Source organism: Schistocerca serialis, chromosome 4 (genome assembly GCF_023864345.2).
Source record: "Schistocerca serialis cubense isolate TAMUIC-IGC-003099 chromosome 4, iqSchSeri2.2, whole genome shotgun sequence".
Classification (NCBI taxonomy): Eukaryota; Metazoa; Arthropoda; class Insecta; order Orthoptera; family Acrididae; genus Schistocerca; species Schistocerca serialis.
The window spans coordinates 185173915-185195826 of record NC_064641.1 but is presented as its reverse complement, the minus strand read 5'-3'; the positions used below and the strand labels follow the sequence as shown (position 1 = coordinate 185195826).

Below are 21912 nucleotides of genomic sequence, written 5' to 3'. Positions count from 1 at the left end.
AGCAGTTACTTCTGTAAAATATCTGGGAGTATACGTGCGGAACGATTTGAAGTGGAACGATCATATAAAATTAATTGTTGGTAAGGCAGGTACCAGGTTGAGATTCGTTGGGAGAGTCCTTAGAAAATGTAGTCCATCAACAAAGGAGGTAGCTTACAAAACACTCGTTCGACCTATACTTGAGTATTGCTCATCAGTGTGGGATCCGTACCAGATCGGGTTGACGGAGGAGATAGAGAAGATCCAAAGAAGAGCGGCGCGTTTCGTCACAGGGTTATTTGGTAACCGTGATAGCGTTACGGAGATGCTTAACAAACTCAAGTGGCAGACTCTGCAAGAGAGGCGCTCTGCATCGCGGTGTATCTTGCCCGCCAGGTTTCGAGAGGGTGCGTTTCTGGATGAGGTATAGAATATATTGCTTCCCCCTACTTATACCTCCCGAGGAGATCACGAATGTAAAATTAGAGAGATTAGAGCGCGCACGGAGGCTTTCAGAAGTCGTTCTTCCCGCGAACCATACGCGACTGGAACAGGAAAGGGAGGTAATGACAGTGGCACGTAAAGTGCCCTCCGCCACACACCGTTGGGTGGCTTGCGGAGTATAAATGTAGATGTAGATGTAGATGTAGATGAAGATGTTGTGGGCAAGGCTAACCAAAGACTGTGTTTTATTGGCAGAACACTTAGAAAATGTAACAGACCTACTACGAAGACTGACTACACAACGTTTGTCCGTCCTCTTAAAGAGTACTGCTGTTCGGTGTGGGATCCTTACCAGATAGGACTGATGGAGTACATCGAAAAAGTTCAAAGAAAGGCAGCATGTTTTGTATTATTGCGAAATATGGGAGAGAGTGTCACAGAAATGATACAGGATTTGGGCTGGAAATCATTAAAAGAAAGGGGTTTTTCATTGCGGTGGAATCTTCTCATGAAATTACGATCACCAACTTTCTCCTCCAAATGCGAAAATATTTTGTTGACACCAACCTACATAGGGAGGAATGATCACCACGATAAAATAAGGGAAATCAGAGCTCGTACGGAAAGATACAGGTGTTCATTCTTTTCGCGCGCTATACGAGATTGGAATAATAGAGAATTGTGAAGGTGGTTTGATAAACCCTCTGCCAGGCACTTGAATGTGATTTGCAGAGTATCCATGTGGATGTAGATGTAGACCTCAATAGAGACAATATTTTTGACAACTGCAATGAACACGCCCCTCCTATGGCCTCTAATCTGTCTTTCTGACATATGTTTCACGACTTGCTGAATATCTTAGAGCTTTCCACTTTCAGTTTCACCAAGCTCTTGGTCCCAAGAATAATTGCCCGGAGGTCTTCCTGAACATGGAGATTTACTAACATCAAAATGATCCTCCTTAAAATGAGAAAATAATTTTCGTGTCATGCTTTTTCCAATGGTAGTATCCTCACACACAGCACACACACTTTAGGAAAAAGGAGACATGCAGAGAAGAGCATCATGAACACCGACCTTTTTCTAGTATATGCAGTTTGGAGACTAATTTACGTTCCTTATTAAAGAAAAAGATCAGATCTTTTGATAAACTGAAGATCCCTCTCAATAGAACTCATAAAACCGTTAAGATGAAATGAATGGAAATTTATTTCAGTAAGTCTTTGGAAATAAAAAGCACTATAGTCGGAGAAAGTGAGTATGCACATATGTTTGTGCAAGCGTGTGCGTATGCTTGTGTTTGCATGGCTTCTATTTCCAAAGAAGTAATTTTTGGTTGAGAGCTAGAAGTTTTAGGAGTCTTTTCACTGTGCTTGTCTGCAACTCAATGCCTCCTCTATGTGGTGAATAGTAATCTATCCTTTCATAAGGTCCCTGTTATTTCATCCTGGGCTTTCCCTTGGCTGTGGACATCTGGTTGAAACATTTATGAACACCTTTCATACATCATGGACAATGCCTACAGTTAGCTCCAGAAAAGAGGACATTATTGACTGGTTAAAATAAGAGGATTTCCACACCAGACAACTTTAGAAAGAGTGAATCAAGGAATTTCATAATTTAAAATTCCATAGTTATAATAAATTTCAGTTGCCTCAACATGTCTTAGACTAAATAGATAAAAATCATAGTGTACAATTCTGATACAGCCTCATTTTACTAAGACAACTTTCACTGATTTATGGTTCAAATGGAAGACAAATGAAAATTACATAAACGTCAAAAAATAGGCAATGTGGTGTGTTTCGATAAAGATATTCATATTATTTTATTTAATACATTTAGACTGCAAGACCATGAATCAGAAAAATACTTGGGGATATATTCACAATTTACATGTCAACCCCAAAAAACAGGTGAGATTCAACTTCTATCTACATTTGTTTTAGTATGTTCATCAACTGTATCATCATCAATAATTGAGCATAATACTCCCATCTGCATATACAGGGTGAACATTAATAAAACCAATAAACTGCAGGGCCAATCCCTGACTGGAAATGGAGGAAAAAAGGTCCTATGAACATATGTCCGGAAACACACGATTGCCACGATAGATGGCACTGACAAATGACTGTTTCTCTGACCATATCCTTTGTGTGTTGCAGCCTCGGTGATTGACACAGCATACTGTAAGCAGCAAAAAGGTCTGGTATTCACGTCAGGAACAAGCCATGGAGATGGAAATGGTCGAGTGGCGGCATGACAGTACCAAAAAAAGTACCCTCATAGACACCAACCCCATTGCACAACACTTCACACCCTTTTTGGGCACTTGTGTGATCACGGGTCCTTTCAGGTGGACGAGTGTGCAGGGAGGTGGCGGACTGTGCAAAAACAAGATCTGGAGGACCAGCTCCTAAAGGATATCGAGATGAACCTTAGTACAAACTCCAGGCAAATGGCCCGCAAACAGGGTATAAGCCGACATACGATTATGTGTATAACGCATGACAACCGCTACTATCCCTATCACCTGCAATCCTATGGAGGCCACTTTGAACATGACTTAGATGCAATGCAATACTGCACTGTGTTCCAAGATGATTTGCTGTAGTTGCACACACACCGTCCATTTCTGAACACATGTTCATAGGACCTTTTCTCTTCCATTTCTAGTCAGAAATCTGTCCCTGCAGTTTGTTGGTTTTATTAATGTTCACCCTGTATGTCATGCATTTAATGTTAAAACACATGCAACAGGTAACATAACATTACCATGAATTTATATATGTGCCCATAAAATGTTATGTATAACCTTAATCATAGGATGAAAACAAAAAAATACTGTCAGATGTGTGATGTGTGATGCTGTAGTTGCACACACACCGCCCATTTCTGAACACATGTTCATAGGACCTTTTCTCTTCCATTTCTAGTCAGGAATCTGTCCCTGCAGTTTGTTGGTTTTATTAATGTTCACCCTGTATGTCATGCATTTAATACTGTCATGCATACTGTCAGGTGGAAGAGTTACGAGTATACAGAAAAGTAATGAACAAATGAGAAAAATTTGCTAAGAGGTAACAAAAAAAAGTGCACCTTGATAACAGCCTCATATGTTAATGCTTCTGTTGAATGAAGTAATCGCTGTATAGTGGATTCCAGCTGATCCCTTGTTTCATTCCATTCCTTAATCTTGGCAGAATCCCAAGTATGTGGTAACCATTCATATTTAATATGATTTGCATCTCTCCGCCATATGATAACAATATGTAAGGAAGGCTCCAGTGGACCGCCTTCACCTGTTGAGAATGAAATTTTGTACCCAGGCCAAAATCTGTTTCCACTTACATCAAAAGTTTTTATAAAGCTATTATTTTCTATATATAAAGCAGCAAGTTTTTTTATTTTTTAAAAAAAAAAGAGCCTTCAGTAGTTTCAGAAACTGTACACAAGCTCATCTGAATATTTGCTCAACTTCTTGTTTAATACAAAATGATAATTCACTTATTTTACCTATTTTCCATTGTTCCTTCTACATTAGTCCTGTTTAGTGTGCTAGAGTATTAATTTAACTATTTCTATCTGGTGTCGTGGAATAAGTTATGCCAGTTACAAAATTCTGTTGTCAAATTAAAAAGGTACCATCAAATTTTCACCACTATCTGCACTCCACGAGTTACCTTAGCATGTGTAATGGAGGGCAATATGTGTCTTTTTATTATTTGCTGAACAGATTACTATATAAAATAATGGAAAATAAAACTGAGGACTCTTAGATGACACAGTTTGACTTCGGAAGAGGAAACGGTAACTGAAAGGTAGTTCTGACATTGTGCTTGATACTGAAGCAAGACTCAAGAAAAAACCAAGATATTTTCATACCATTTGTTGGACTAGAAAGAGATTTCAACACTGTAAAGAGGTGGAAAACATTTAAAATCATCAGAGGACGTACAGTTAAGACTGTAAAATAGCTGGGTAATCTTTATGCAAATGAATAAACGCATGGGCTTCACCTTGTATTACTTTTTGAAATCTATCATGAGCCACAAGCTATAAAATTAACTTATATTATTCTACTTACATCCAATTTCAAGTTTAAGAATTCTGAACAACATTCTCACAAGCAGCAAAAGGCTTATTATGCAAGGTTATCTGAATTGTTCTGGTATTTGAAGAGATTTGTGTACCTAGTTAGAGAGCAATTAATGTGACAAAAGCAGAAACTTTTCACAAATCTATGTAACTTGTTTAAAGTCAAATGAATATTCTGCCTTGATTTTGATGAGTGGGAACAAACTGGAATACATCTACATGAGCCACTAGTTTTAGTTTTCAGTACACGCCTGAGTTGGAAACAAATATTATTCATGGAAAATCCCAACAACTTTTTGTCTGACTTAAAAGATATTTCACTTTCCAAAACTTGGTATTCATTTGGCAGTTTGCACTCTAAATTACAACATTTGTCACATGAAACAAATTGAGTTTCCATGATAGTAAATCCACTGCTTACTAAACTAAGTGTAGACATGAAATACAAAATCAAAAAACTTCAAAAAATTAGAGTACATAATAAATCTGACATACTGAGGAATGAGTACTGCCCTTGTTACATACCGCTTGTTAGTGCATTTATAAACTCCATTTGTTTCTCCTGGAAAATATACACAAAACGAACTCTTTCCACATTGTATGACGATTCCTGGGCAAAATCCCTTAGTGCTTGTCTTGCATCATCATGGTATGGTGTATCTTGAGATACTAGCACTACACACAGTCTCTTTCTTGGTCGTGACCACTCAGGAGGACATAATGCATCAAACATCCCCTACAACAAAATTCAGAGAAATTATTTCCAGTAATCCTAAACAGTTCTGAAGTTTCAGTTCTTATCTACTGCCTCTCTTATCTATTACATTAGAAAAATGCATTTAATCACATGCCATTGGCAGTTATTTGAAAGTCCGGTGGATAATAATCGCAACCTTTTACTATGGTTCAGAATGAGAAATTTTTATATTATTGGGAAGGTGATCACAGATTTTAATGGTTGAATACTACTCTTTCCTTTCTATGGCTCACTGAAGCTGAGCCGTTGAATAGTATAATTCATTTCTTCTTCTAGAATTATAGTTACAATGATGATGTTTTTAAATTATGATTGATTGTTGACAACAAACTTTATAAGGGTGTACATGTAAAGTGAAGCTGTCGCCAGTATGCCCAATTGTTTTAAGAGTTGTCTACAAGTTATTCTAGAGTGGAAATTAGACATTATCCTTATTGCATGCTCCTGTGCAACAAACACGTTTTAGTCAATGTCAATGATGAGTTACACCTGAATATCATGCCATAAGACACTAGTAAATGAAAACAGGAAAAGTAAGTCAACTTGTTGGCATTTTCGTATCCAAAATCTGATATTATCTGTAACAAAAGATGCATAGCTTAATGTGTAAGAAGCTCTGTAACCTGACTTGCAGCTGAGGTTCTTATCAATATAAACACCCAATAATTTATAATATTGTTTCATTTGTTGAAGCATTATTTCTAATGGTGTCCTTGTACTGAATCACATGTCTTGTGCTTTATCTAAATTCAATGACAATCCATATCCAGAGAACTGATCATTTATTTTCAGGAAAATATTGTGAAGAGTGTTCCATATTGATTTACTCTTTAATTTCTCCCATCATTCATGTTATGCCATTTGGATCATTACAATTGCAACAATGTAGTACTTTGGTTTAACAGTAGGTGACAGAACAATCACTAAAATTTTAATCCTTACACAGTACAACTCATTTTCCCAACTGCTGTCACTAAGTGTGTGGATAACAAGTTGTGCAATAATCCATGATGGCACTGTAAAATATGGTTTCTGCACAAGAAGAGTGTAAATACAGAGGATATTGACAGGCTATTAGTGGCAGTGTGTGAAGAATGTGCACCATCACGAAAAGTGCTCTTTCAGCACAACAGTGTCAGTCTCCATGCAAGCTGGAACACCACGGCTGCCATCGCTGTAATGGGATTCCAGGGACTTGGCCCATTCTGGTTACTACTTATTTACGGCTGTGAAGAAACCTCTGCATGGACTTCATTCGACAGACTTCCAGAAACTGCAAGCAGACTGCAGAAAACTGTTGTGAAAAGGATAAACAGAAGTTAAAGGGGCAAAGTCAGAGAATACAAAGGGTTTGGAAATACATGGAATGTCATTTCACCAATGGCAGCCTTGGTTGTTTGACTCACATGGGGATGAGCACTGCCATGTTGCAAGACCATTTTTTGTGATGGTGCACACACTCCGCACATCGCCACCAATCACCTGTGAATATCCTGCGTTTACCCCCTGTCTTCCACAGAAACCAACCACATTGTACAGTGCCAACCTGTTGTCCACACACGTAATGACAGCAGTTGGGAAAATGGGTTGCACTGTATAGGGATTAAACTTCTAGTGACTGTCCTGCTGCCTATGGTTGGACCAAAGTACTGCGTACTTGCAACTGTAACGATGAGTCAAATAGCGCACCATGACTCTCAGAAAAAAATTAAGTGTAAATCAATATGGAATGCCCCTCATATTTACATTCTGAAGTACTGAAGTTGCCCCATTAGACTTTATTATAATGCCTGCATGGTCATCAAAGAGTATTATTTCTGCTTCTTGGATATATGATCGAAAAACAAGAGCAGACCCAATATTGATCCCTATGATATGCCTATGATGATTATTCATGAAGGTGCTTTTTCATTCCATACAATCCTTAAGTTTCTTAATGCGATGCTATGCACCATTTTGGTTAGATAAGATGTAAAACAATTGTACATGTGCGCACATCATGGTAGAGGTGGGGCAACGGTAGTTGTGGGTGTTTCATTTACCGTGGGCACCGCACAGTTTGGGCGGTGCAGTTCAACAGCTGAAAACTACTTACAAGTGGAACTCCTAAGCTATAGTAGCGAGACTGCAAACACTTGTATGACCAATGACTCAATAAATCATTTGTTTCTTTTTACTAGAGCACTGAATAAGAAAATCAGTATGTAAACAACTGAGACAGCCACTTTCAATGGACAAACCATACAGTTCAGAAGGCATGAGCAAACCACTCCTTTGAAACAAAGCGCTGTTTCTGGCCAAAACAGAGAACAATAATGTGGTTCTGCACAGATCCCAAGTTATAATGTGCAAGCTCTACCAGCATGATCTCTAATACCATAAAATTTGAGCCTCTGTAAGAGAATATTGTGAATTGCTCTATCAAATGCTTTTTGACAAGTTACAAAAATGATCCGTTGGCCATTTTTTGCATTTTAAATTTTGCACAATCCAATTCATGTTTTGAAAAACAGCATGTTCAGTGGAGAGGTAAGTGGTGAGAACAATCAGTAATTGTTAATATACCTGTCTTACTACCTTTCATATAAAGAGATTTGGCAAAAGTATCTTTCAGTCTGGAAAATCCCTTGTAATAGTGATGTATTGCATATGTCACTAATACACTGCATATATGTGAAGAACAGAATTTTATTACTTTACTCAAGACATTATCATCGAATACTTGAGTTTCTGGTTATGAGGGAGTTTATTACATTCTTAATTTCTTGACAAACACGGAGAATTGCAGTTTGCCTGTATGTTACTTCTTGCATTCACTCTATTGGCTTATTTCTGGAACTGTCCACGACAATCTGCTGAGTTACCTCAAGGATGTGATTATTAAATACGTTGGCTATCCGGTTGCTATCATTTATTATTTGGCTGTTATATGTAACATTTGTTAAATGATTTCCTGGTCTCTCTTTTAACTTTCACCTACATCAATTTAATTTTATAATCTGAATTACTAGTTTCAAGATGTTATACTGAAACCCACCTGTCTAATCTTCAATCATAGGAAACCTCGTTGTCTTTGTTTGGCATCTGAAATCTAACATTCACAGAAAATAAGAGGAGCCTGCACTGAAGTACTTTGGAAAATAATTATTTCACAAATTATAGAACATCTGTATGAATGCAGAACACCAAAACATAGGAAGATAATGTGAAAAGTTCTCTGATCAGCAAAGTGGCGGTGTTCACATAAATGAAATTTTGTTTATATTATGTTGGTACATTTGTGAAACAATGAAAGTCTGGAATGCTGTGTCATCATAATATTCTATCTTTAAGAAGGTTTACTGCCAAGAGTTTGTTCTTCAGTTTTTTGACATAAGAAATGAGCGCCTGAATTACTCTCCCTTGAATGTAGTATACATGAAGGACACCAAAAACTGCACTATCAGCAAGGAAAGAAGATGAAAGTTTAACACTGCATTAATGACAAGATAATTAAGGATGGAATAGAAGGTTGGATAGGAGAGGATGAGAAATGATATCTTCATTCTCTTTTCAAAACAATCACACAAGCTGCACTATCATTTGTAAGATTTATGTGAACAGTTCAGTCAGAAGAACAAGTGTGGTGCATTTTACATAATGATATCTTTGTACATGACATAGATTAAATTTCTTGGCAGAAAAGGTGGCAGGAAGATTAAGATTTCACAGCTTGTTGATGATGAGAGCACTAGAAGAGGATGATTTGTTCAACACTAAAGGGGGGGGGGGGGGTGTTTGAACTCCAATTTTCTAGTTGTTGTTGTTGTTGTTGTTGTTGTTGTGGTCTTCAGTCCTGAGACTGGTTTGATGCAACTCTCCATTCTACTCTATCCTGTGCAAGCTTCTTCATCTCCCAGTACCTACTGCAGCCTACATCCTTCTGAATCTGCTTAGTGTATTCATCTCTTGGTCTCCCTCTTCGATTTTTACCCTCCACGCTGCCCTCCAATACTAAATTGGTGATCCCTCGATGTCTCAGAACATGTCCTACCATCCGATCCCTTCTTCTAGTCAAGTTGTGCCACAAGCTCCTCCTCTCCCCAATTCTATTCAATACCTCCTCATTAGTTACGTGATCAACCCATCTAATCTTCAGCATTCTTCTGTAGCACCACATTTCGAAAGCTTCTATTCTCTTCTTGTCTAAGCTATTTATCGTCCACGTTTCACTTCCATACATGGCTACACTCCATACAAATACTTTGAGAAACAACTTCCTGACACTTAAATCTATACTCGATGTTAACAAATTTCTCTTCTTAAAAAACGCTTTCCTTGCCATTGCCAGTCTACATCTTATATCCTCTCTACTTCGACCATCATCAGTTATTTTGCTCCCCAATAGCAAAACTCCTTTACTACTTTAAGTGTCTCATTTCCTAATCTAATTCCCTCAGCGTCACCCGACTTAATTCGATTACATTCCATTATCCTCGTTTTGCTTTTGTTGATGTTCATCTTATACCCTCCTTTCAAGACACTGTCCATTCCATTCAACTGCTCTTCCAAGTCCTTTGCTGTCTCTGACAGAATTACAATGTCATCGGCAAACCTCAAAGTTTTTATTTCTTCTCCATGGATTTTAATACCTACTCCGAACTTTTCTTTTGTTTCCTTTATTGCTTGCTCAATATACAGATTGAATAACATCGGGGATAGGCTACAACCCTGTCTCACTACAAATTTTCTAGTATACTGTAGCATTTACAAGACAGGTGTTGACAGATCTGAGCAAAAGAAACAACTGAATTGGAGAAACATTTTCTCATCAGTACTGCAAACACTGTTATACCGCTACTTATTTTTACCCTGTTTTGGGAAACCAGGAACCAAAGCGAAAGAAAAACTGGAAGTCTTCTCATAGAGTTGGATGACAGTTTTGTATGGACGGCAACAAATATAATAAACAGTAACTATGAGACCAGTACTAATCGACTACATGAAAGTCTCATATGTTCAGTGTCATTGTAGCAGTCAATTTGGAGTATTGTCCTGAGGACTAATGAGTGTTTACTGTTATGGATCCAAGTGAAGCTTTTAGACCAGGGAACTTGGCTGCTGAGTCCTCTGCCATCCGTACAGGGAATGAGACCTGTAAAGTCACCCTGGATAAAGAACGTGTGCACTGTAAAAGAAAATGGCAACTTCGATGACAGAATAAGTGTGGCAAACACTTTCTTAAGGACAAGAGAAACTCTTGAGAGCCCAGACAAAATCCTACAAACTGAGAAACAATTTATAAAAACTGGTAGATTATCACATACAGACAATGACTATCTTATTTGATAACAAATAAAACAGTCACAGCAAATTCCCAGAACTCAAATCTCTCATAGAAAGGTGACACATACAAATGACATAAAGAATTGAGAATATTGTGAATTTCATAGCAGAAATCATTCAACTCTATAACCACAAATGTAACATATATTGGAAAAATACATTAGATGCTCAAGGAGGTAAATTATTTACAGCAACAAGTCGAAACATTAAGTCCAGCAAAGTTCAAAATGCATACAAGTGAGAGTAACTGGAATCGGTGGATTTAGATTAATAACTGGAGGTATCTACCAGCTGCCAGATACAGATGTATCAGTTGTAGAGTCATTCACAGATAGCCTAAACTTGAAAGGACAGACAGGTCCCGACCATATGGTAAAAGCAGGGACTGACTCATTCACCCAAGGCTGAATGGGAAGTTAAGCATATACAGGGTGGTCCATTGATTGTGACCGGGCCAAATATCTCACAAAATAAGTGTCAAACGAAAAAACTACAAAGAACGAAACTTGTCTAGCTTGAAGGGGAAACAAGATGGCGCTATGGTTGGCCTGCTAGATGGCACTGCCATAGGTCAAACGGATATCAACTGCATTTTTTTAAATAGGAACCCCCATTTTTTATTACATATTCGTGTAGTACATAAAGAAATATGAATGCTTTAGTTGGGCCACTTTTTTCGCTTTGTGATAGACAGTGCTGTAATAGTTACAAACACATGGGTCACAATTTTAGACAAACAGCTGGTAACATGTAGGTTTTTTAAATTAAAATACAGAACATAGGTAGATTTGAACATTTTATTGTGGTTGTTCCAACGTGATACATGTACCGTTGTGAACTTATCATTTCTGAGAACGCATGCTATTACAGCGTGATTATCTGTAAATACCACATTAATGCAATAAATGCTCAAAATTATGTCCATCAAACCCAATGCATTTGGCAATACATGTAATGACATTCCTCTCAACAGCGAGTAGTTTGCCTTCCGTAATGTTCGGCCATGCCGTAATGTTCGGCCATGCATTGACAATGGGCTGACACATGTTGCCAGGCGTTGTCGGTGGATCACGATAGCAAATATCCTTCAACTTTCTCCACAGAAAGAAATCCGGGGACGTCAGATCCGGTGAATGTGCTTCTACGACCAATCCACCTGTCATGAAATATGATATTCAATACCGTTTCAACCGCGCGCAAGCTATGTGCCAGACATCCATGAAGTTGGAAGTACATCGCCATTCTGTCATGCAGTGAAACATCTTGTAGTAACATTGGTAGAATATTACGTAGGAAATCAGCATACACTGCACCATTTAGATTGCCATCGATAAAATGGGGGCCAATTATCCTTCCTCCCATAATGCCGCACCACACATTAACCCGCCAAGGTTGCTGTTGTTTCACTTGTAGCAGCTATCGTGGATTTTCCGTTGCCCAGTAGTGCATATTATGCCGGTTTACGTTACCATTGTTGGTGAATGATGCTTCGTCGCTAAATAGAATGCATGCAAAAAATCTGTCATTGTCCCGCAATTTCTCTTGTGCCCAGTGGCAGAACTGTACACGACGTACAAAGTTGTCACCATGCAATTCCTGGTGCATAGAAATATGGTACACGTGCAGTTGATGTTGATGTAGCATTCTGAACACCGACGTTTTTGAGATTCCCGATTCTCACACAATCTGTCTGCTACTGATGTGCGGATTAGCCGTGACAGCAGCTAAAACACCTTTGTTGCAGGTCGTGGTTGACATTTCACATGTGGCTGAACACTTCCTGTTTCCTTAAATAACGTAACTATCTGGCGAACGGTCCGGACACTTGGATGATGTCATCCAAGATACTGAGCAGCATACATAGCACATTCCCGTTGGACAATTTGATCACAATAGCCACACATCAACACGATATTGACCTTTTCCGCAATTGGTAAAAGGTCCATTTTAACACGGGTAACGTATCACGAAGCAAATACCGTCCTCACTGGCGGAATGTTGCGTGATACCATGTACTTATACGTTTGTGACTATTACAGTGCCATCTATCACAAAGCGAAAAAAGTTGCCCAACTAAAACATTCATATTTCTTTACATACTACATGAATATGTAATAAAAAATGGGGGTTCCTATTTTTAAAAAACCCAGTTGATATCCGTTTGACCTATGGCAGCACCATCTAGCAGGTCAACCATAGTGCCATCTGGTTTCCCCCTTCAAGCTAGACGAGTTTCGTTATTTGTAGTTTTTTCGTTTGATGCTTATTTCGTGAGATATTTGGCCCGGTCAGTATCAATGGACCACCTGTATGACAAACACTATTATGATGTAATACTGAATTCATTATTGCATAACTGGCTCCAACAACTACTCTGACAGCCTATTAACAGATCTGATATCTTCAACAATTTCATCAAAGACACAGAGATTTGGGACTAATGTGCTGTTACAGGGATGATAGCCACCAAAGTTTATTATGAGCAGAGAATTATTGTTTGGCAGATCTGTTATCCAATAATGTGCTCTTAGCAAATCCTATTGGGTATATTTAGAGAAACAATATTTGAGAAAGACTGTGTCACAATTGTGTTGTTTTAAATGAATACACAGGTGATATATGTCATGGGACACCACCTCATATCATGTCGGACCTCCTTTCCCCAGGACAGTACAGCAACTTGACGTGGTAAGCACTGAAAAAGTCATAGGAAGTAACCCGCATAAATATTGAGCCATGTTGTCTCTACAGCTGTCAATTACAAAAGTGTTGCTTGTGTGGGGTTTTGTACATGAACTGACCTCTTGCTTATGTCCCATAAATGTTAAATGGGAATCATGTCGGGTGATCTGGATGGCCAAATCATTCGCCTGAAATGTCCAGAATGTCCTTCAAACCAATTGCAAGCAACTGTGACCTGGCACGCTGTCATCCACACAAATTCCATCATTTTTTGGGACCATGAAGTCCATGAATGGCTGCAAATATTCTCGAAGTACCCGAACATAACAATTACCAGTCAATGATTGGTTCAGTTGGACCAGAGGGCCCAGTCCATTTTGTGTAAATGCAGCCCATACCATTAATAAGTTTGCACAATGCCTTGTTGAAAATGTGAGTCCATGGCTTTGTAGGGTCTGCACCACACTTGAAACCTACCATCAGCTCTTTAACAACTGAAATCAGGACTCATGTGACCAGGCCACAGTTTTACGGGGTCCAATTGATAGGCCCACAAGCACAGGAGAGGCACTGCAGGCAATATCGTGCTGTTAGCAAAGGCACTCGCATCAGTTGTCTGCTGCCGATAAATCTTGCCATGTTGTCCTAATAGATATGTTCATCATACATCCCACACTGATTTGCTTGTCTGTTAGCACTGACAACTTTATGCACACACCATGTTCTTGGTCATTACATGAAGGCCATTGACCATTACATTATCCATGGTGAGAGGTAATGCCTGAAATTTATTATTCCTTGCACACCCTTGACACTACGGATCTTGGAATATTAGATTCCCTAATGATTCCTGAAATGGACACTACCATGCAATAATCACATTGGAACCTTTTCACACGAAACATTTGAGTACAAGTGACAGAGTAGCCAATGCACCTTTTACACCTCATCTACATGATACTACTGCCATCTGTATGTGGGAAAATCACTATCCAATGACTTTTATCACCTCAGCATATATCACCAGTAGGGACAATAGAAAACAGAGCCACAGAATTAATAATATTTCTAATTATAGCTTATGCAAATGGTACAGAACAGAAAGTCGCTAATATCTGTCAATGTACTCCCCACCATGCACTGTACATCAGCTTGCAGTGTACATATGTAGACAGACGTGAAGACAAGATACAGTCGCTCACAAAGAAAGCAAATCTAACAAGTTTTTTTAATACTGTGTACAGAATATATACACACATAAAAAAAGTTTTGCATCACCTCGGTTCCTAGAACTCCTGAAGACAGACGTTGACTGTGGATATTGTATCACAGACACAATCCCTTTGACTGACCAGATATGTCACTAAACAAGCCGAAAGATGTAAACAAGCATGCAGGAGCAGCGCCTGATAGATGGAGGGGGTCCGACAACCGATCAGTTCCAGTCATTCCACCAGGAAAGAGGTACATGGCTCGTGTTGTCTGTAGTTCAATCATGCCTAGACGGTCAATACCGCAGTTCGATCATGTCCGCATTGTTATTTTGTGCCAGAAAGGGCTCCCAGGTGTCTCCGAGTGAACTAAAGGGATGTTGTTCAGACATGGAGGAGATATAGAGAGACAGGGACTGTTGTTGACATGCCTCGCTCAGGCTGCCCAAGGTCTACTACTGCGGTGGATGACCGCTACCCATGGATTATGGCTCGGAGGAACCCTGACAGCAACACGAACATGTTGAATAATGCTTTTCGTGCAGCCACAGGACGTTGTTTTACGATACAAACTGTGCGCAATAGGTTGCATGATGCGCAACTTCACTCCCAACATCCATGGCGAGGTCCATCTTTGCAACCACGACACCATACAGTGCATAACAGATGGGCCCAATAACATGCCAAATAGACCGCTACAGATTGGCGCCACGTTCTCTTCACCGATGAGTATCGCATATGCCTTCAACCAGACAGTCGTCCGAGACGTGTTTGAAGGCGACCCAGTCAGGCTGAACTCTTTAGACACGCTGTCCACCGAGTGCAGCAAGGTGGAGGTTCCCTGCTGTTTTAGGGTGGCATTATGTGTGGCCGATGTACACCGTTGGTTGTCATCAAAGGCGCCGTAACGGCTGTACAATACACATATTGGCAAGGCATTTGTCTTCATGGACGATAATTTGCGTCGCATGATGCACATCTTGTGAATGACTCCCTTCAGGATAACGGCATCGCTCGACTAGAGTGCCCAGCATGTTCTCCAGACATGAACCCTATCAAACATGCCTGGAATAGATTGAAAAGGGCTGTTTATGGATGATGTGATCCACCAACCACTCTGAGGAATCTATGCCAAATCGCTGTTGAGGAGTGGGACAATCTACACCAACAGTGCCTTGATGAAATTGTGGATAGTATGCCACGGCGAATAAGGCATGCATCAATGCAAAAGGATGTGCTGCTGGGTATTAGAGATACCGGTGTGTGCAGCAATCTGGACCACGACCTTTGAAGGTCTCACTGTATGGTGGTACAACATGCAATGTGTGGTTTCTATGAGCAATAAAAAGGGCGGAAATGATGTTTATGTCGATCTCTATTCCAATTTTCTGTACAGGTTCCAGAACTCTCAGAACCGAGGTGATATAAAACCTTTTTTATATGTTTGTTGTACAGAATTAAACAAAATAATCCTCCAGGAAAAAGTTTTGCTGACAGTGTTCTGACTGCACTGTAGCACTTTGTATGCCTGATTGTTCTAACACAAAATTTAAAATTTTTATTTATGAATTCTTTCAAGATTAGAACACTGAATGTTCTACGTGTCATTTTTTCATGCAGGCTGATAAAATATTGATATTTATATCCATCTACAAACAGATGTTTAGACCTTTATTTTCTGTAATATTGAGCGTACTTATTAACTCTCATTCCTGATACCTAAATATTCCAAAACTTCTTTAAAACGCTATTCTAGCAATCCTTACATAGTTTTGCAAGATCAGTCTCCAAAATGTTAACCCCACATAAAGTCACTGTAAATGCATATAAAACAGTAAACTGTACAAGAATTCTTATCTTTTTCAAATAAGACATCAGAATGATTACAGTAATGTTACAAAGAAATCTAGGATTGGCATCTGACCTGTGAAGACAATCTGGGAAGCATTAGATATTTGTTACTATTAATAATATCCTGCATTGTTTTTATTGGCATGTCTGACATGCTCAGACTTGCAACCGGACGATCAATATTTTCATTGAAAAGCAATAGAGTATCAATATCACTAGGAACTTTGTACTTCTTTTGAACAGATCCAGTGGCAGGAGAATTCAGTTGCACAAACCTGAAAAGAGAAAAAAAGATTAGCAACAATATGTTAATAGTTATTAAGATGCTGCCAAATACAAGAAATTGAATTTGCTACTTTGATAAATATACATTGTCCAGTCACATTAATATGATCATCTGTCAAAACCTGAATGACCACCTTTTGCAGCTTGAGACATGCAGGAAGGCAGTCACGGTTCTGAGAGGGATTGAGAGGGATGTGGCACCATGCTGACTCCAGTGCTATGGCCAGCTGCATTATGTTTCTCAGTTGAGGACCAATGGTGCAAAGAGCTCGAGTGAGGAAGTTCCACAGATTCTCAACTGGGTTTAAATCTGGGTAGTTTGGTGGCCAAGGGTGTATAATACTCGCCCTGGTGCTCTTTGAACCACACATATACACTGCAAGCTGCGTGACATGTTGCACTGTCCTGCTAGTAGATCCCACAGAGCCGAGGGAAAACGAACTGCATGTAGGGGTGGACTTGGTCCACAAGGATAGTTGCATACATGTGTTGATCCACTGTGCCATCCAGAATGACGAGCTCACACAGGGAATTCCATGAAAACATTCCCCAGACCATACACTTCCGCCTGGTTGTAAGGCGTTTGCTTTACGACGTTTCATGCTATATACACCACACGTCTGTGCAATTGAGCATAAAATGTGATTCTTCCGAAAAGGTAACCTGTCACAATTCAATGAACATGTAGTTGTGATATTAGCGTGCAAATTTCAGCCTTCGTTGCTAATGAAAAGCAGTCAGCATGGGTGCATGAACCAGGTGCCTGCTGTGACGGCTCATGTGCAGCAACGTTCACTGAGGAGACACTGCTGGTAGACACTTGGTTAATCTGAGAGGTCAGTTGCTCAACCAACTGCACATCTATTCACTTATACACATCTCGGCAGCCGTCGGTCATCCCTGTCATCTATGGGCTGTGGCAGTTGCCTTGGCGCCAGTTTTGGACAGCACCCTTTCGCCATCATTGCATAAGAGGGGGACCCAAAAATAACCGGAATTTCTTTCTAGAAAGCATATACTTTATTGTTTTCAAATACAACCTTAATCTCCTTCGAAGTACTCTCCATTAGCATTAATACACTTGTCCAAATGTTCATTCCAGTGTTCGAAGCACCTTTTAAATTCGTCCTCTTTGATACCTGCTAGCACTTTCATGACATCGGGTTTTACGACTTCCACATCCACAAAACGTTTCCCTCTCAAGTCTCTTTTCATCCTCAGGAATAGGAAGAAGTCTGAGGGTGCTAAATCCGATAAATAGGGCGAGTGGGTCAAGATAGTCTCTTCGCTGAGACCAAAAACTGGCGAACGCTGAGAGCTGTGTGTGCGGGAGCGTTGTTGTGATGCGGGAACCACATGCCAGAATCCCACAAAGCCGGACGTTTTCGCGACAAACTTGTGCGAAGTCGTTTCATAGCCTCCAAATAAAATTGTTGGTTTACTGCCTGGTTTTCAGGGACAAATTCAGAGTGTACGATCCCTTTGATGTCAAAAAGACAGATCAACATCATTTTCACATTCGATTTCACTTGTTGAGCTTTGTTTGGTCGAGGTGAGCCAGGTGACTTCCATTGTGATGACTGTTGTTTACTTTCTGGATCGTACCCATGGCACCGTGACTCATCACCTGTGATGATTTTGTTGAAAAAAATGTGGATCAGCTTTGAATGCATGCTTCATTTCAAGACAGGCTTGAATGCGATGATCCCTTCGATCTCCGGTAAGAAGCTTCGGCATGAATTTTGCTACCACTCTTCGCATCCCCAAATCGATTGTCAAGATGCGCTGAATTGAGCTCAAGGACAACCTGGACAAGTTCTAGAGTTGCTCGATTGTCTTGCGTCGATCTTCACTGATGAGATCACGAATTTTGTCGATGTTGTCTTTGCTTCGAGCAGTTGAAAGTTGACCGGAATGGGGCTGATCTTCAACCACCATTTCTCCATTTTTAAACTGAGAAAACCATTCGTACACTTGTGTTTTACTAAGAGAATGGTCTTTGTAGGCTGTCTGAATCATTGCAACAGTTTCTGCTGGGTTCTTGCCCAGCATGAAACAAAACTTCATTGCCGCATGTTGTTCGTAAGAACTAACCATTTCCTTGTGTCACGTCTGCACTGTATACACACTCAAAGAACTGCCAAAGAAACCAGACTTCTCACTGTTGGGTGACACCGCGTGGCAGAATGACTCAGCAGAGCTCCTACTGCGAGCCTCTGGCGGCACAAGCTGCTACTACAAGTACACAATGTACAGCATTACGATTCCGGTTACTTTTGGGTCCCCCCTCGTACTTTAGCCACGATGTAGGCAAACAGTTTACAAGCTTAGCTGTTTTGGAAATGCTACCACCTTTGGCCTGAAAGCCAATTATCAAGCCCTTCTGGACATCTGCTAAATTGCTCATTTCTGCGTTACAACGAATGCACTGTTTTCCGCATCCCCCAACATGCTTTATATACACCCTCCACTGCTAGTGCTGCCACCTGCTGTCACTGAGTGGCTATTTCTTGTTGACATTGAACATAGGCAGTGGCCTCATTAATGTTACTGGACAGTCTATATATTTTAGATACCACTGTAATGAAGACGAAAATATCAATAAAGAATAAAAACTGAGTGACAACTGCTAAGCCACATCAAGATTTCCACACCTCTAAATGTGCAGCAGTGATGCAATGAACTGTTATGGGTCCCTATCAACCTGGTTGTCTCAACAGTAAGGGCAAGTGTTATCAAGTTCACTATCAGGACCGATCTTCTGGAATCAGTCGGTGTGTTGATCCAAGGAGACTTGAGAAGGATAAGAATTTAACATGTCTTCTGCAATGTTGACATTAGAAATTGAGCACAAGCTCAATCCACCATATCAGCATTCACATACAGCAGTACAAGGAAACCACTGAAAACTTAAAATTTGGACAAAATGATTGGGGCATATATCCAGAAATAAAAGTTGCACATTTCGCTCCATAAGTGACCAAAGTTTGAAAGCAAATAGCTACATGGCTAGAGGGCAAATATAAGGATGTAGAGGCTTATCTCGCTAGGGGTAAGCTAGATACTACCCACCAGAAAGGTGGAAGGAGTATATAGAGGGCCTATTCAAGGGTGATGTACTTGTGGACAATATTTTGGAAATGGAAGAGGATGTAGAAGAACACGAAATGGGAGATATGATATTGCGTGAAGAGTTTGACAGAGCACTGAAAGACCTGAGTCGAAACAACGCCCCGGGAGTAGACAACATTCCATTAGAATTACTAACAGCCTTGGGAGAGCCAGTCCTGACGAAACTCTACCATCTGTTGAGCAAGATGTACGAGACAGGCGAAATACCCTCAGATTTCAAGAAGAATATAATAATTCCAGTCTCAAAGAAAGCAGGTGTTGACAGATGCGAAAATTACTGAGCTATCAGTTTAGTAAGTCACAGCTACAAAATACTAACGCGAATTCTTTACAGACAAATGGAAAAGCTGGTAGAAGCTGACCTCGGGGAAGATCAGTTTGGATTCCGTAGAAATATTGGAACACGTGAGGCAATACTGACCCTACGACTTATTTTAGAAAATAGATTAAGGAAAGGCAAACCTTCGTTTCTAGCATTTGTAGACTTAGAGAAAGCTTTTGACAATGTTGACTGGAATACTCTCTTTCAAATTCTGAAGGTGGCAGGGCTAACATACAGGGAGCAAAAGGCTATTTACAATTTGTACAGAAACCAGATGGCAGTTATAAGAGTTGAGGGACATGAAAGGGAAGCAGTGGTTGGGAAGGGAGTGAGACAGGGTTGTAGCCTCTCCCTGATGTTATTCAACCCTCTCCCTGATGTTATTCAATCTGTATATTGAGCAAGCAGTGAAGGAAACAAAAGAAAAATTCAGAGTAGGTATTAAAATCCATGGAGAAGAAATAAAAACTTTGAGGTTCGCTGATGACATTGTAATTCTGTCAGAGACAGCAAAGGACTTGGAAGAGCAGTTGAATGGAACGGACAGTGTCTTGAAAGGAGGATATAAGATGAACATCAACAAAAGCAAAACGAGGATAATGGAATGTAGTCGAATTAAGTCGGGTGATGCTGAGGGAATTAGATTAGGAAATGAGACACTTAAAGTAGTAAAGGAGTTTTGCTATTTGGGGAGCAAAATAACTGATGATGGTCGAAGTAGAGAGGATATAAAATGTAGACTGGCAATGGCAAGGAAAGCGTTTCTGAAGAAGAGAAATTTGTTAACATCGAGTATAGATTTAAGTGTCCGGAAGTCATTTCTCAAAGCATCTGTATGGAGTGTAGTCATGTATGGAAATGAAACATGGACGAAAAATAGTTTGGACAAGAAGAGAATAGAAGCTTTCGAAATGTGGTGCTACAGAAGAATGCTGAAGATTATATGGGTAGATCACATAAGTAATGAGGAGGTATTGAACAGAATTGGGGAGAAGAGGAGTTTGTGGCACAACTTGACTAGAAGAAGGGATCGGATGGTAGGACATGTTCTGAGGCATCAAGGGATCACCAATTTAGTATTGGAGGGCACCGTGGAGGGTAAAAATCATAGAGGGAGACCAAGAGATGAATACACTAAGCAGATTCAGAAGGATGTAAGTTGCGGTAGGTACTGGGAGTTGAAGAAGCTTGCAAAGGATAGATTAGCATGGAGAGCTGCATCAAATCAGTCACAGGACTGAAGACCGCAACAACAACAACAACAACAACAACAACAACAACAACAGCAGCAGCAGCAGCAGCTACAGTGTGAGGCTACTTGGCATGAACATAAATATCACTATAGAGACAGAACAGAGGCTCAGATTGACAAAAGTTGGGAAGGGTATTATTCTTTTCAAAAGCCTACCCCAAAAGTGATTGTGGGGAAACATAAAACATAATTATTTATGATCAACGGGGAAATGAACATTATTCCTCCCAATGTCAGACCAACGCTCAACCACTGTGCCACCTATCTTGGTAATATTATTGTAATATGGCTAAAAACAACCCAAGTGGCTATGATAGTGGAAGAGTAGTTGGCCAGCTTGAGATGAGTCACAGCAACACCACCATTTTCAAATGTAATTAAGAGTTGCAAAGAGTGTTTCCTCATGACTGAAGGAAGTTCCTTGCAAGTGTAAAGAGAGGGGCAAAAGGTATTTTCTCGTGACTAAATAAAGTAGCTTTTGGAGAAGGAACAGCTGTGAATATGACTGTGGAGGTTGTAGAAGGTATGCAACACATGGTACACAGACCAACTAGTGAATTGGAACAAGTTT

The 21912-nt window shown here is 39.9% G+C and overlaps 1 protein-coding gene across 1 annotated transcript in view; it reads right to left on the bottom strand.

The window, feature by feature from the left end:
* Positions 1-21912, bottom strand: part of LOC126473662 (dnaJ homolog subfamily C member 16) — a 171133-nt gene that overhangs the window by 91684 nt on the left and 57537 nt on the right. The window contains exons 6-8 of the mRNA XM_050100894.1: positions 16424-16625; positions 5050-5260; positions 3526-3728 (exon numbers count right to left, since the gene is read on the bottom strand). Of these exons, the coding sequence (XP_049956851.1) occupies positions 3526-3728; positions 5050-5260; positions 16424-16625 (616 nt within the window). The remainder of the gene's footprint in view (positions 1-3525; positions 3729-5049; positions 5261-16423; positions 16626-21912) is intronic.